Genomic DNA, 15,862 nt, shown 5'->3' with positions numbered 1-15,862 from the left:
ACACTCGTAGGTTGATGTTACATGCATTGGCTTTCGGCGGCAGGGAGATAACTTAGAATTGGAGATAACATTTTACACTTGGGGCTTTGAGAAAATTTGGGACATAGGAAAAGTTGACAAACATTTTCCATTTGCCTTGCAGTAATATTTATAATAAATCGACATTGAACTTCAAACAAAATCCTTAAAAGTGTTAATATATATTTTTAAAGTGAATGCATTTAAATTGAAAATCAAGGCATTTTAATGTTGAACCTCATTGTGTGAATAAAAAGTTACCGTACATTACCCATTGCTATTTTGAACGCACTTTTTAATATTGACCTCATGTTTCCCTGCAGATAGTCAGTGTATGATTGGTCTTACCAGTTTAAGAAGTTTGTAAAGGTAGAGGAATTTCAAAAATTTGTTAGCATTAAGCATGATTTTCACATGGCTAATCATTGTACTGTTATATTGTTATGAGAGCAACTGTACTGTGCAACCAATGCATTTCAATGAGCTGCATACAACGCAAGAATGGGTTTTGCCTCGTGTTGAATAGCCAATTCATGTTTTTTGTATGTTAAAGATTATGCATTCATTTGGCCCTGCTGGGGGAACATTGTGCAATTTGAATATAAGGCAAGGTTCCTTTCATTTTTGACGTTTAATCCCAACCGGGATTATAATAACAGCATCCTCATTATCAGCTGTGATAAATCCACTGCTGGATGAAGACCCCCGCCACCGCGAGGCATTGCCATGTCTCGGTCCTGCGATGTAACGACCCGTCTTGCACCTGCACACCAGTTTTGGAAGTTGATTGAGGATTATACATTTTCTTGGCCAACATTTGACGTGTTGAATGCCAATACAAACTGTGAAACCCTCCCTTGTTATTCTTAAGTTGACCAGTTGAGATTGTTGGACATCGACTAGCTTTTCAGGATATTTAAGAGCGGGAAAGAAACGTTGTTTTCTTGGCTTTGTTTTAAAATATATGTTCTCACTGCACAGGCGGTGGAAACGAAGACAGTAATAAGATTGAATTTGTGTGCAGGGTGACGTGTACAGAAAGCAAGGGGGTGTGCGTCTTGGAATGCTTGTCAAATCTGATGGCCAAAGAGAAGGCAGTGTTCTGTTATTTCCTAGCTAAAGTGTATAAATGGATGGGTAGGTATGAGTGTGTTTGAAGGAATCGACCACTTAGAGCAAGAGGCACTACCATCTTGCACATTGTTTTGTCATTCAATGGCTTTTATTGCGGTGCTGTGGTTTGTGCAACAAAAAAAAACCCTTGTTCTTGCCATCATTGTGTTTGGTTGGCCTTTTACCACTGATTCGCTCTTAATTCAGCATTGAAAGCCACTTCTATGCTGACAGTGCCCATCTTTCCTGTCCCTTTGATTCTCCCTTTTTGTTACCTCTTGTTGTATTTATGCTGTTTCTTCCCACAAGCATACACGGCCAACTAATGTACAAAGAGACATTTAAATAAATAAAAGATTACAATAAACATTCGGTATCGATTTGTTTCCTCCATGAATTAATATCTACTTGAGTTTGACGCCTATCACTTGGTAAATATCACAAGCTGTTTTCGCGTTGCGTACGTTTCTTTAAACGTTCTTTCTCCGTATATACTTTCTGCGATCGTATATACTGGAAAGTCCATTCCTTTGATTGAAATACGAGCAATAGTATCGGCATTATTACTTAAAAAACCCCTCAAGTAGTTTTGATTTAAAGCTTTCGTGACTGCAGGGATTCATATTCTTGGTTCTTTCGGTAAAGTCACGTAGAAGGGAAACAATAAAATAAAAATATATAGAAATAAAATTCTCACGACGTTTCGACTGCAACACAAGCAATCATCATCAGGTGTGAAAACCACAACAAGAAAATTTGTGGTTTTCACACCTGATGATGATTGCTTGTGTTGCAGTCGAAACGTCGTGATAATTATTGTTTTATATTTGTATTATTTTATTGTTTCCCTTTTACGTGACTTTACTGAAAGAACCAAGAATATAATCAGTAGTTGATTAGATTTTAAATGTAACTCTTGCGTTTGTTGTGTAATCTTTGCAGCAGTTTGTAGGGTATAATTTTGAACAACAATTCATATGGTTTGTTTTTGTACACTGGTAACACAAACTTTGAACATTTGCTAAAGGCATTCAATTTGAGTCAGAAAGCATGGAAAATGCCTGCAGTATAGAGGTTAATGCGCACAAAGATACGGCCCTCACTCAGTTTAAAGGGCCTCTGTGAACATCACGCATGTCAAATTTGCGGCTTTATCATCTTAAGACCGTCATGAGTGAGTGTGAGTTCAAGATTGACCTTTCTTGTCTTAGATGTGATATCTTACTATGTGAACCATACCCTGGCTTATACGCATTGAGCTCAACTAAAACTCATTTTTGCCCTTGCAGTAGACTGCACTGATAAGTTATCATTATTCATAATGTTGAATTTGTTCATTATTATATAACCTTAACCCATCTTACCTTTGGTGGTAATGATTTGAAGGGAAATCTTTGCAAACGTTCTAGTATGGGTTTTTTTCTGCCGACAGGTAAAGGCTTAATATATTTTAACTCTCGATGTACGTTCAGGCAAGAGATGGCGCAGTTGTTCGTGCACTGTTCTTTGAACCTGACGACCGAAGTTAAATTTCCAGCCATGGCCAATATAAGTAGTGAGTCCTGCGTGGTTAGAGTTCATTAAAAACAATAGCCGTGACCAACATGCTGTGGAGAGGCTTCATCCAGTAGTGTATTCAGAAATGGATGTTAGTTAATGCACCGGTATAGGATGGAATTGAACTTGAGCACTCTAACACTTGTGCAAGCTGCGCATGGCAATGATGAAACAAAAACAAGCTTTTTTCAATTGTGATTGTTCTTAAAACAGTGTGAATGTATTGACTAACATTGCTATTTTCATTACGGACATCTGGCTCTACCTATTGGTACTCCCTGCTGCTGTATATCTCTACCAGAAGCTATGTTACTGATAATAGGTATGCCCAACAAAAATAGGTGCATAATGCTTATTTAAAACAACTTATGCATAAAAATGAAACTGGGCAGCAGAGGTTGGTTATGAATACACATCTCAGTGTCGCGATGCGATTAGTAATCGCCATTACGGGTATTGGTTTGATGTCGGGTATCGCCAAGTAAACACTCGCATAGCCCCCCCCCCCCCCCCCCATATGGCTAAAAAAAAATGAATAGAAATGAATAAATAATTCCCAAAGTTCTTACGGAATATATTTCAGTGGTGAAATACATTTGTAAGAATAGTTTGTTTCCTGCTCCACCCCGCAGCAATGTTTTTTGCAGAGTTTTTTTTGGGTGTCACGAGCAGCCTGGAAGCCAGTATCACGTTGCAATAATAGGCATTGGCGTATTGGAAAATTATGTTTACGCTGGGCAAACCTTGGTGCACACCTTGGTGCACAATGGAAAATACTTCAATAATAGCACTTCCACGATGGCGATTCTGCCCACTGCAGTATCCACAGGTGTCGTCTGTCTTTCAGATATTGCGTGTGCACCCCCGTTCAGCCAATCGGGTGTGACTGTTGTTTATTGCATTTTGAAAGGCAAATAGTATTGTGTCGCATAAGACTAAATAATGCATATATTGTTGAGTTTTAGAAAATAAACCCTTCGTGGTGAAGAATATTATTTGGAAGGTTGAATGCTGCGATGTGCCTTGCGGAATACTGGAGTTGTACCCTTAAGTAAAAGCATCCGTAGTGCACATTAACTAGATAACAAATCGTCTGCATTCGGGGAATACAAGTGCTTTAAATTCACACTAGATGGAATTAGTGGTATTGTTCGCACGAAGTACTCTGTATCAGTATTGTTAATACATTTTCATTCAGGAAAAAAAACCCGAATAGTACTTTTCTACAGCAATGCGATAGGCAAAGTACATCTTGGTTTTCATCACCAGCTAAGCAAAAATAATATGAATGTTTTTGTTATCTCAGTAAAGAAAATAGATAATAACATGTAAAAAAAAATCAGCACAAAGCCGGCAAAAATGCAGTTTTGTCTTATAAAAGTGAGAGTGGGTGCGTGTCTGTGTTAGGAATGACATGACATAGATGTTGCTCGTGCGCTCCTGCATGTGAAATGTAAGTTGCCGGTTGAGCAACAGTGCCATATGGCCCAGTACGGCACATTAAACCTGCCAGGGATAATGGATTGCGGGGCCAGGGGCAGAGATTTTGCCCTCCGTCTCACAATCACTCATTGCGGGCGCCTCCTTTGGCGCAGCCCGGGAGAAGAAAAAAAACCCCGTTGGGCCAGGCCTTGGTGCTTGGACTGTGGGGGTAGGGGGGGACAGGAGGTGGGGGGCGAGGTGGGGGGAGGCACGTGGAGGGAGTGTCTGGTGTCAAGGGGCAGGGAAGTTGCTTCGTGTCGGCTCATTCTTATTAATTTTTTTGTGTAGCTTCCCCCCCCCCCCCCATTTTTCAAAAATAAATTATAAAATATTTCTGGATATTTAAAATGCCTGTGTTGCTTTTAAAAATCCCCAGTCTACTTTTTTGTAATAGCCATCGTTTTATTTTTCTTCAATTATGCCGGTTCACCAATAGGACTCTTTTTTCCCCATTTCCCTTTTTGTTTATTCAATATCTTTTCCTCTTTACAGATTATTTTTTTCTCAAATTCTTGCTCTGTCTTCAGACGAAGTGGGAGTCGTTATTTGTTGCATTGCTGCCCATTTTCATTTTAACTAAGGTTGAAATTATTCCTGCATTAGCTCTTGTTCCTGTCTGTCCATCCGTAAGTATGTATGTAGCAGAGCATCACAGTAATTCTTAAAAGATTATCTATGGTAAATAAAATGTGGTTATAAAGTTGTTGCTATGAAGGACTTATCCTGAAGTCGGGGCAGATGAATGAGTTGCCCACAATCCAGCGTGAAAATGAAAATCGTCGCCCAACATTACCATACGACGTCTTTACAGGTCTTCTTTGGTTCTTTCGGTAAAGTCACGTAGAATGAGAATAAAATAATAAAACAATAAAATTATCACGACGTTTGGGCCACAACACAAGTGGCCTTCTTCAGGTGAAAGGAACAACCTGTCGGGACAGAGCTACAATGAACGCTGCTAAGATTCGCAAGTGTTGCCATCTCACGATATTATGTTCCGCGCATGACATTTTGTGAGCTGCTCTACACCTAACACTATTCATCGTCACGAGCCGTGATCAGTTCGCTGCTGGATGAAGGCCCGCCGCTGTCTCTCTTATGCCCCGCGATGTAGCCTTGCACCTGCGCACGAGCTAAAACTCAGCGCCTCCATCTCCATGGATGCTATCTCGGATGTGTTCACCTTCCGTGCTGCCACTGTCATCGTCTATCGTCGGCCATCATCCCTTTCAGAAACAATGTCCTCCTGCCCCCTGCCCAAGCTCACTTTCGTTTCTTAGCAGTGAAAGCGATTTCTGTAACTGAAGTGTTTTAAAATGATGTTCCTTTTTCCGCCTCTCAGTATAACTCCAAGCATAAACCTTAAACATCCTTTATGCACCGTATGGTTTTTGTTTAAATTTGTTTATTTTTCCATGCTTACGATCCACGTCATAGCAGGTTGTGTGTGCATTAATTTAAACAAATACTTCTGAGGTCAAACGCATTTTGGAAAGCGTTACAGAATATATGGATATGTATGCCTTTTTCAGTTCATATGTAGGTTAATTTACATGCGACGTTGCTTTGAAGAGGAATTTTGGTTGTCAATCTTCCCCACAACTCAGTCCCTGCTGCCCCCCCACCAATACTGTCCCTGTCCAACACTACTGTTCATGCAATATTACTGTTCCCCTCCTACCAATACCGTCCCAACCCACCACTACTTACTATCCCCACTCACCAATGCCGACTATCCCTGCCCATCGTTATTGTCCCCACCCACCAACTCCTGTCCCTGTTCATCGCTCCCTCTTGTCTCCACCTACCATTATTGATGCCGCCCACCACTACGACACCTCCCACCACCACCCAAACAAGCCAACCACGGTGGGGAAGGGGTGGGCCCTAAACAGGTGAGAATAGGGCCTTAAATAAGAAGGGGCACATCCTGAAAAGGAACAGAAGAGCCGAAAGGAGAATATGGGGCATAATCAGGAAGGTGGGGGGGTAGCACTTAGATTAGTACGGGTGTGGGGCCTAAAGAGGAAGGTGTCGGAGCTGAGAGATGTTGAAATTCCCCGTTGATTTAAGGTGATACAGAAGCAATTGGAGTGCCACGGCAAAATGTTAACTACCTCACCCGGTATACAAGAGGTCGTGGGTTCAATCCCGACCCTGACGCCTGCTGTATATTTTGGGGTTTGCTTGTCTCTTTCTCTCTCCCTGTGGTCGCGTTGATTTTTCTCTGGGTCTTCCGGTTTTCCCTCCACACTTAGAATCAAACATGCGTTTAGAGTATTTGGCTGCTATAAATGTCCACGTGATAAGCCACTTTGGGCTATCATTTGTGGCCATGTCGCTTCTGAAAAAGAGCTATATAGCTCTGGGCTTTTCCTGGTAATATTTATAATAGTTCATCGAATCAAAAGACGTGCAGCAGGCAGAAAAGCTTTAGTGCTGTAAATGCAGCTGCAGGCCAACTAGCTTTCATGTATTGTCTTAAAATACGCATACCCTCGCTTGCAATACGTACTTCAACATCGTTTTAAACCCATTGCCAATGTCTCTTTAAAAATAAACTGTTGTCCTTCATAGAAGGGACAGTATTTGGTTATTTAATTGTAATATCAATTATTCAACAACAGCACAATTTCAGCTTACATAGCATCACAAGAAAATATCATATCAAGAAGCCATAGAAAAACGAAATGTACAACTTGTTAAACTCATGCTGGATTAAATGCATTTTAGTCACAGCGGTTGTTTGACCATACTGCACTATGCTGATCATTGCAGGCTGGTAGAGGATTTTTCAGTATGAAGAACATTGTATTATAAAATTACTTATTAGATGGTATCGCCGTGGATCAATTCCATGTTGTGGATTTGGGCTCTGCATACCTATCAACCCCGTATCAGTGCCTACCTTATTACAGACCAATTCAGACCTTATTGGTCACCCCCGTGCCCTTAAAATTCTCAACGTTCATCCTACAAAGTCCATCACAAGGGAGAAACAAACAAATAGACAAAGAACATGTTTTCCCTGTATTGAAACGGCTGTATTCCTTTTGGAGCTGAAAACTGAATTTCCCCTGTACAAGAATTCTGGTAAACCGTATGGTTTGACAGGTATGACTGGCACCAGCAATAGCAAACTCATGTGCGGGGAGGAGCATTTAAATCAGTCTGCTCATTAAAAATGTGCTGAGCGATGAGAACACTGACCAACCAATTCAATTATAATTAAATGGCTTTCGAGGATAATATGTATCTAATATACTGGTTTGAATATAAGGCGCAGTCATGCATTTAAGCCGCGTGTGTGTCTGACATCTTACCTTGCGTGTGGGCACCTGCTGCACGTGTGCATGCGTACCTGCATGTATGTGATAGGCATGTTGAATGTGCTTTTGTGTGTGTAAGCCTCGGGGTTAAAATCACATGCAACATAAAACAAGCTTGGCATTTGCCTAGAGGCTTGATTGTGGTAACATGGGCTGCTGAAGAGGGATGTGTGTGGAAATATAATGAGGTACACATGGCATAAAAATGTCAGTGATAAAATCGTGGTAATTTATTTTAACAAGTCACAAAGAGTTTGCCAAAACACTGCTGAGCATGCATACTTTCCAGTGCATGAAAGAAATCTATTCTCCTGTTTTAATTTGACATTGTACCGGTTTGTTTTTCTCTATATTAAATACAAGAAAATAATGCAAAAACATCCAACTTCAGTTTATTAATTACGTTTAAAATGTTTTATTGCCTAGTTTTTTCATGGGCCGTCAAAACATTTTGCAAATTTTATGTATGGAATAAAATGGTGAAACAATATCTCTGGAATGTTCGGGTTGTTTCAAAGGCCAATTTTTACCTGATAATAATGAGAGAGAGTGTGCGATCTTGGGGCTCACTATTTTACAGTTTTGCAGTCACATCGCGGATGTCACTGTAATGCCGGCTCTAGAGTGGCACGGCATGCGATGGATGTATTGACATCGCGTGCACCACATATGTGGGTGCAGTACCGACCCTAGAGGGGTTTGATGAGCACTGATTGACAGTGCTGGAGGGCACCACGCTCTGCGTGCAGTGCCGACCCCTACAGGATAGGGTGTGAGAGTGCCGGCCATGGAAATGGGGTTACTAAGGGCCATGGCACTGTGGTTGACCCCGAAGGACACGTGACTAGTAAAGTCTACACAGGGCCCCCCAGGTGGGGGCTAGGCGTGGTCACGTGTCAGGACCGAGATCCTGCTCGAGGCTTCTGGAAGGTGCTCGTGGCTAAGGGCAGAGCCAGCCACACCACGTACAATATAAGCCGGGTCCTCGAAAGGGACCGGCTGCTGTGGTTTCCCTGAAGAATCAACGTTCGAGAAGAGTCAGCAACATGTGGACCTGGACCCAAGCTGGGGGTCCTGTCCGTTGTAGCTACTCCCAGTGTAATTAGTGCAGTTAGCCTGGTGGTCACGTAGCTAGTTACGGTGTAATTGGTGTAGTTAGCCTGGTGGTCCACCACCGTAGGTTATCTGGTGAAGGCGCAGTTACCCCTTTGTGTTGGTATCAATAAATGTGCTTGCAAGGAGTACGTCTGCGACACAGTTGAACTTACTACAGTTGTATACAATGTAAATATGTTTTGTGTCGTGCAGAGTTGTGTACAATTAATATCGCTTCTTAAAGCCGCCTTTAATCACCACATGCGTACATTGTTTGTCATGTTGACCACATCCGCTGTGCTATTAAAGGTCATATTTTGATCTTGGGGGAAATGTGTAAAGATATTTTTCCTGGAAAAGTGGTCAAGACATCACTGCATATAATATCTCACGAGCTTATGTTTATATTACATGTAATAACATGCTGCAGAATTGGGGATGAAGATAATTCAACAATACATTATAAGCTCACAAATAAAAGCCTTGTGCATTTAATTTTGGATGTCTGAGTGCCAGCAAATCCGAACGTGTTCACATGTACTTATGTAGCCTACATGTTGTGCCAGTGATGATCACAAAGGACCAACAGGCATGTACCAAAATCTAAATTCTTTGCTCGATATATGCAAAGTTTTAAAGTGGACCACACCAGACTTGAAACCGGTACACCGCCAAATTTGACAACCTATGATTTTCTTTGGTGCATGTCTTGCCTTGTGAATCTAAAATTCGATTTTTTTACCTTTCCACCTTTACTCAACAAGCATTTTATCGCTACTTGGCGGAGAAAATGTGGCAAAGCATAACAGGAAGCAGGTGCAGTCCTTAGCTGTAGCTGTAGGCTAAAGAAGCTTTTATTTTGGCCGGATGGATTGTATGCAGTCTCAAGGATTTTATGACCCATTCCTTATGTGCACGATAGGTTTGTAAAAAAAATATAGATTTTTGTTTGACTTGTCAGAGTTTTGTTCCTGTATATTGTCATAGCATGGAAAGAGTTGCTGTTTTGCTGCTTGGTGTTGTGGAGTTTGTGTTTATAGTGGACAGATGTTTTTTGTTTTCATCACAAAAGTGATGTGTAGTATTTATTGTCACGTTTGCGATGTGTTTAGTACGTAATTTCAGTTAACGTTTTTCTCTCTTGTAACAGTATGCATGCAACGTTATTTTTGAAATTTGGTTGTAGCTCTCTTAAAATCGTTAAGGGGTTGCTGGTTAAAAAGAAGAAAGTCAAATCTCTTGCTCTGTTTTAAATAATGTTAGGTTATATTCACTTGTATAAGATAAATACATGTATTAGCATACATAATTATTGCAGAATAAAACGGACCTCGAATAAACATTGCTACTCATTAGGCAACATTTTCTTTCATTCGAATCTTATTTCTACAGTAACTTATAATTGATCAGTGGTGCTGCCTCCTAAAACGGCAATTTATAGAGCCTAGGCACTTGGCAATGAAATGTAAACACATTTGCACACCTCACGAGTAGCATTAGGTTGCATGATCACATTTTTATATTATGCTAAATATACATTTTCATACAAATGTTTGTTGCATAGATTTATAATATTTTCTCCAGAGCAACTATTCTTCGATGAAACCCATGCCCGCACACACCACCACGTTTCAGGTGGGCTTATTTAGCTGCAGAGGGCAGCATGAACGAGGAAAATTAGATATATTAGGTGAAGGAATGGCTCATCGTGTGATTAATTTTCCAGGCGGTACCACCGCCTGTAGTTCCCCGTAAATTTTGATGACTGGTTGGAATTAGAATTCTTTAAGTGTGGCTGTGGCCTGGGGGCCGGAAGGTAGCGTTTGGGGCGAAAAAGGCTCATATGGTTCCCATTTGCCAAACTGCACACTTGTTATTTGACCTATTGCCCACTTGGGCCCCTGTCTGAAACTACCCCTTCTACAGGTGCTTTCGTATTCATCACTCACTTGTAACCGGGAGGGATGTTGCTAGCTTGTTGTTTGTTTTAGAATGCAATCCAATGACTTGGGCTTTTGCTTAATTGCTTGTGGGTCAAAATAGGTGCTTAATGACATTTCTCGAACAGTCTAGCCATGCCTTAAAGAGGACGTTTGTTACGATGTACACAGTCGAGAAGTGTCATTGTATACAGACGTTTGTTACGATGTATACAGTCGGGCTGCATTTTATTGTATTTTTTCAGGGTTGTATTTTTCGTAATCGGACCAGTCTGTGCATAGAATTGGATTTGGTCCGTTGGGGATCAGATCATATACTCATTGGATGCCGGATTTGTTTGATTAAACTATTGCTCGAACGAAAATACGAGTCAATGGCGTACTCGGTATATCATTTGTCAGTGACTGTTACAATGAGTACCATTGTGGCATCAGCAGTGGTTTCATATGCATAAACTAGCGCCTGCATTGGGAATCTGCAGTCCACCACACAGCTCAGTGTGGATCAATGTGGCTGTATATTTTTTTTTAACATGGAAACTATTTTCCTTCTATCTCGTGAGGAAGAACTATTAACAATACATTTTTAAGTTATACTTGAAGATGATAAAAATTATTGATGACATTGAATATACAAATAGTGTTGGTTATATTGTTAGCGCATCACACTGTTATTGTTACAGGCTAAACCAATTTGTGTTTTCCGTGTGGCACTTCCTCCAAACTCCGAGTCCCTGCCCTTGAATCTCATCCCCCCCTCCTCCTGCCTCTTATTACCTCTTCCCCCCCTAGCCCACTAACCTCATCTGCACCATCCTCAAACTACATATTCCAAAATGATGACAATGTTTAGTTTTGCTCTAATTGAAAGTGGGTTTTTGAAAACAAAAGGTGGGCAACAAAACATGCCACAAGCACACACTTGTAATTATTTATTTGATCGGAACTTTTTCATCCATGCGTGATTTGACACTGCAAAGTCAGGGTTAGCCGCACATGCCCACAGTGGATCAATGTGTTTGTTGTGAATAGGGAGTTTCATTAACTCTTGTTTTCTTCCCCAGTGAGAGAATTTTGTCATGGAATGTGTGCTACATTTCATTGATTACACAGATATCACAGAAATGCACGCAGCATTTTCTATACAATGCCTGCAGGCACATGCTGCATCGTTGCATAATATTCAATCTGCTGTGTATCGGCTCTTGAGACGAGGCTGTCCGTTCCTTCTCTGCCCTGGCATTGTGAAGTCCATTCTTGCTCATTTCTGGCTGATAACTCAATTTCATCTCAAGGGTCGTGTGCCACTAACTCCGAGGCTTCTGTGTTGTGCTCTATTAGATCTTGCTTTCACATGGAGTGAATTCTATTTGTACAAGTGGGAGCACACATGTAAAGAAGAATAGAAGATATAATTTAGTGGATGGCCCGAATAAAGGCTTGATTTTTAGAAAATAATGGATTTGTTTTTTACACCACTACAGGGCATGGGAGTTGATGTTGAAAACCAGATACACAGGAACCTTCGAATATACAGATACACAATGGATGTGAACAATGACTGTAATTAACATCGGCATTGTTGAAGGTTAATATACTGTGTCTGGCATATGAGATGTTGCACTCAACAGATTTTCAACATGTTGCCCTAGTCAGGTCTAACGTTGATCGCACAGACTTGACGATGTTTCCATCCCCCACCTCTGATACTCCGAGGTAGTTATATCCGGTTTGCATGGTTATGTCCCTTGGGAGTCAAATAACCATTTGACCTGGGTTTCAACTCTTTGATCTTGGGAGCAAGGATAAATACTGACTTCACCAGTTCAGTCAAGTACAGGTGCATACACGTGTAGGCGTAATGATTTCTTGAAATACAAAGCTTGTCTGCTCAGAACATTGGATAAAAGTGGGGTGATCTTGGTTAATGACTTAAAAGCATGCAACCAGCAGGCAATGGTGATTATTCATATGAGTTTTTTCTAGGCCATTTTAAAATGAAGATGTATACTTTCCGTTTTTTATTGAAAATCGGTAAACATTAATGTTATCCTTGTAGGGGGAAATTTACAGCATTTAAGAGCATTGGACTTAAAAGCATGTCGTTGCATGTTGTTTTTAAGCAAGATACTCTAAAACTAACCTTTTACAATTTAATAGAATCATGATATATTAAAAAAAACATGTATAAACTCCAAAAATAAACATTGGCAACACATTGGTGAATGCTTATGAACTGTGCAGTGTGTTTGTAAACGTTTATCTTACAGAGAACAGCAGGTGCCATAAGAAAGCTGTTTTTAGTGCTGTATTACCGTCGGTGCAATGCAATGCCGAATCTGTATCATAATGACAGATGAGAATGTGAAAGCCAGTGAAATAAAACTTATACGGCTAACTTGTGTTGTGGGTTTACTCTCCAACACACTGATGTGCTGTACTAGTAGCGAATTGGCACGTTTTGTTTACTTGACAAACCTTACTTATTGGAAATGTCTGGTGGTGGCGGATTTAACAACACATATTTACGCGATCTAACCCTAAAAACCTTTGTGGCAAAATATTGGTTGCGAAAGCCTACGTGTTACGCTAACGTGTATGGTATTTGTTTCTCCCTCCTGTTTTTTTTGCATCCATAGGTAAGGCGTCAGAGCGAGGACATTATTCGTCATACAGCAGAGATCCTTCGATGCCTAGTTGCCATCAGGTACTCTTGAATATGCCTCATTCACTGTCATAAAATCTTGCAATGCATGTGTTTTCTTTGCTTCACGGTTTAACTGACTGGCATAAAGATAAAACTCTCACAAATCAATACGTAATTTTTTATTTTCAAAGCCATGAGGATTTGTCATCTGGCTGTCATTGGTGTTACATGTGCGAATGTATTGCCTTGTCTTCTGTTCTGAATAGATGGCAACCGCTTCAGATTTTTTTTTACAGAATTCATCATTGTGCAATGGGAGATGTCATTGCTCTTTCTCTGGTATTTACTTGGTATCGGTCCGCATAACTTAATATGCACAGCACTGCTGTTATTTGTCCATTTTCCAATTCAAGTTGTGATATATTTACAGGTGTGTGCATTTTAAACGAGTAGTACGTATTCGTGAGTGAAACACAAACAAGAATTAGCATTTTCACATGTTAGTTAACTTTGCAACAAAAACACGTCCAGCGTAATTAGTTTTTAATAAAGCATCCATTATTAACCACTTCAGTTGACCATTTTGGCAATTTTTGTCTAGGACCTGTTTGAGAGCCTTATTGTGTGCTAGTGGTGGTGATGATGTGGTGGCAGGGATTAGCACAGGGATAACATGGCAAGGAGAAGGGAGAGCAACACAGCGGCATAGCCCGCGACTAGCAACGGGGTCCCAGCATCAACAATCATCCCTTGGGACATATGGGGCAGTCAGGACCATCGGACCCATTTCATCAACAATTCCCACGGGCAGCCACGGCAGAAGCGAGGAGTTTCAGGACAGCCACGGCTACAAACGAGGCCCGGGAGAGAGATGGGCAGCGGTGCCGTTGAGAAGCGAGGAATGAGGGCACTGAGGGAGAGGTCAGTTATGGGTCAGGAGGTGGTACGGGGATTACGGTAAGGGAAGGGGGAAAAGAACAAAAACCACATGGTACGGCGAGAAAAAAAATTAAACTGGAGCGGCAAGGGAGGCAGAGGCGATGACCAGGCATAGTTTGGGTTGGGCAGCGGCAACTTCAACTTACATCATCATCATCATGCAGGGATGATGGCCGACGGTCAAGAATAGTAATGGAGAGGCAGCAAAGGAATGCAACGCATCCAAGGGTTATGTCCAACAAGGAGGTGGAATGATAAATCAGGTTCATATGCTTGGTAGATTATTACATCGCAGGGTCATGAGAGATGGCGAGGGCTTGGGGAGGCCTTCATCCATCGGTGCAATTATCATGGTTAATGATAATATATGTTTATCGATAGATTCATAAGGCACATAATGCATGTGGTTAATATGCCTAAGTTATGCGTAAAAAAATGACATGCCAAAAAAACCCTTTCGTGTTGAGAAACAATATGTAATAGATCACATCTTAATATTTAAATAATGTCGTTTTTTTTTTTTTTACACAATTTCACGTATATGTGTATGTGCACGTTGAAACTGGAAAACTATTTTTTTCTAATGTCAACTGTCATGTGTGATTTAACTGGACATTTTTTTACAGGCAGTATATGGGTTTCCTTTTATATATCCTTGATAAGTGGTTTTAACATAAACGCCGTGTCTTCAGAACGAAACCAGCTATTAAAATGTCCTTAAGCATCTTCTCATTTAATTCTGTTTAGCTTCCAGCTCCATACCTTGCAGCCCTTTAAGCCAATCCTCAGACGATTCTCAGAGATGGTAGGGGGGGGGAGTTATGGTTGTGGCTGAAAAATACGTGTTTGTTTATTATATTTTTATATGCTACTGAATCGTTTGTCAAGGTGACAGATTATAAGCACGTTTTAGCGTCTTGATATCCTTGCTGTTTAATGGTGGGAACATTTTAAACTTATAATTTTGCTTCTTTGATGTCAGATATCTCTACGAGAAGGATTTGTTAAACATGCAATGCCTGAGCTCAGTAACTTGGCTGGGAAGACTGGAGAATTTGAGAGGGAAAAAAACCCAAGCTGTTAATTTATATCCAGTATGCCGTGTGATATGAGAATACAAATTAAACACAAAAAACATTGAGTGAAACACCTGCATATTCAATGGTGGCTCAGGCATGCTGGGCAGGCATCGCTATAATGATATTTGGATCATTTGGTGATGCAGAGTTGCTTAATATTCAAATTATCATTGTTTATTTTTTGAAACAGTAAAACGACAGATTTAAAAACAGTCGTATTCCCTCTATCTTGTACGTTACTTTGCGTGTCGACCGTGGAACACGGGGAATTAATGAAACTCCCCACAATTAGCCAAATGAGTCACCGCTAGTATTTTCCAGAGTACACACATCCATTCTGGCCAATACAGCTAATTGAACGACAACTTTCTAAACAAATTGACTTGAAATGTGCCAAACCACAAGTGACCTGGGGCCCTCCTCAAAAAATGTGAAATCGTTTTGTTGCATTAATTTTGGTAGAACAGTGTTTTATTCAGTGAATGCATGCACGTCGATAATTTATTATGTCTCTTTCGTCATGTGTATTATATTAGCTTTCTGTTTTAACTCGGGGAGTTTCTTCAATTTCAGTTCTCATGACCCACCACAGTATTATTTTTCTTGAATCATTGCCTCATTGTTGGTCATGAGAACTGGTTTGAAAAGCTTTAGTTTTTACCC

At 40.6% G+C, this 15,862-nt stretch overlaps 1 protein-coding gene across 15 annotated transcripts in view; it reads left to right on the top strand.

Annotated features, from left to right (window-relative positions):
* Nucleotides 1-15,862, top strand: part of LOC116942220 (transcription factor 12-like) — a 188,511-nt gene that overhangs the window by 75,415 nt on the left and 97,234 nt on the right. For all 15 annotated transcript variants that reach the window (XM_032953923.2, XM_032953927.2, XM_032953924.2 and 12 more), the window contains one exon: nucleotides 13,174-13,241. In XM_032953923.2, coding sequence (XP_032809814.1) covers nucleotides 13,174-13,241 — 68 coding nt within the window. The remainder of the gene's footprint in view (nucleotides 1-13,173; nucleotides 13,242-15,862) is intronic.

This window comes from Petromyzon marinus, chromosome 13, assembly GCF_048934315.1.
Source record: "Petromyzon marinus isolate PM22_M1 ecotype Great Lakes invasive population chromosome 13, UKy_Petmar_22M1.pri1.0, whole genome shotgun sequence".
Taxonomy (NCBI): Eukaryota; Metazoa; Chordata; class Hyperoartia; order Petromyzontiformes; family Petromyzontidae; genus Petromyzon; species Petromyzon marinus.
Note: the sequence above shows the minus strand (reverse complement) of the source record. Positions and strands in the feature narration are given on the sequence as shown.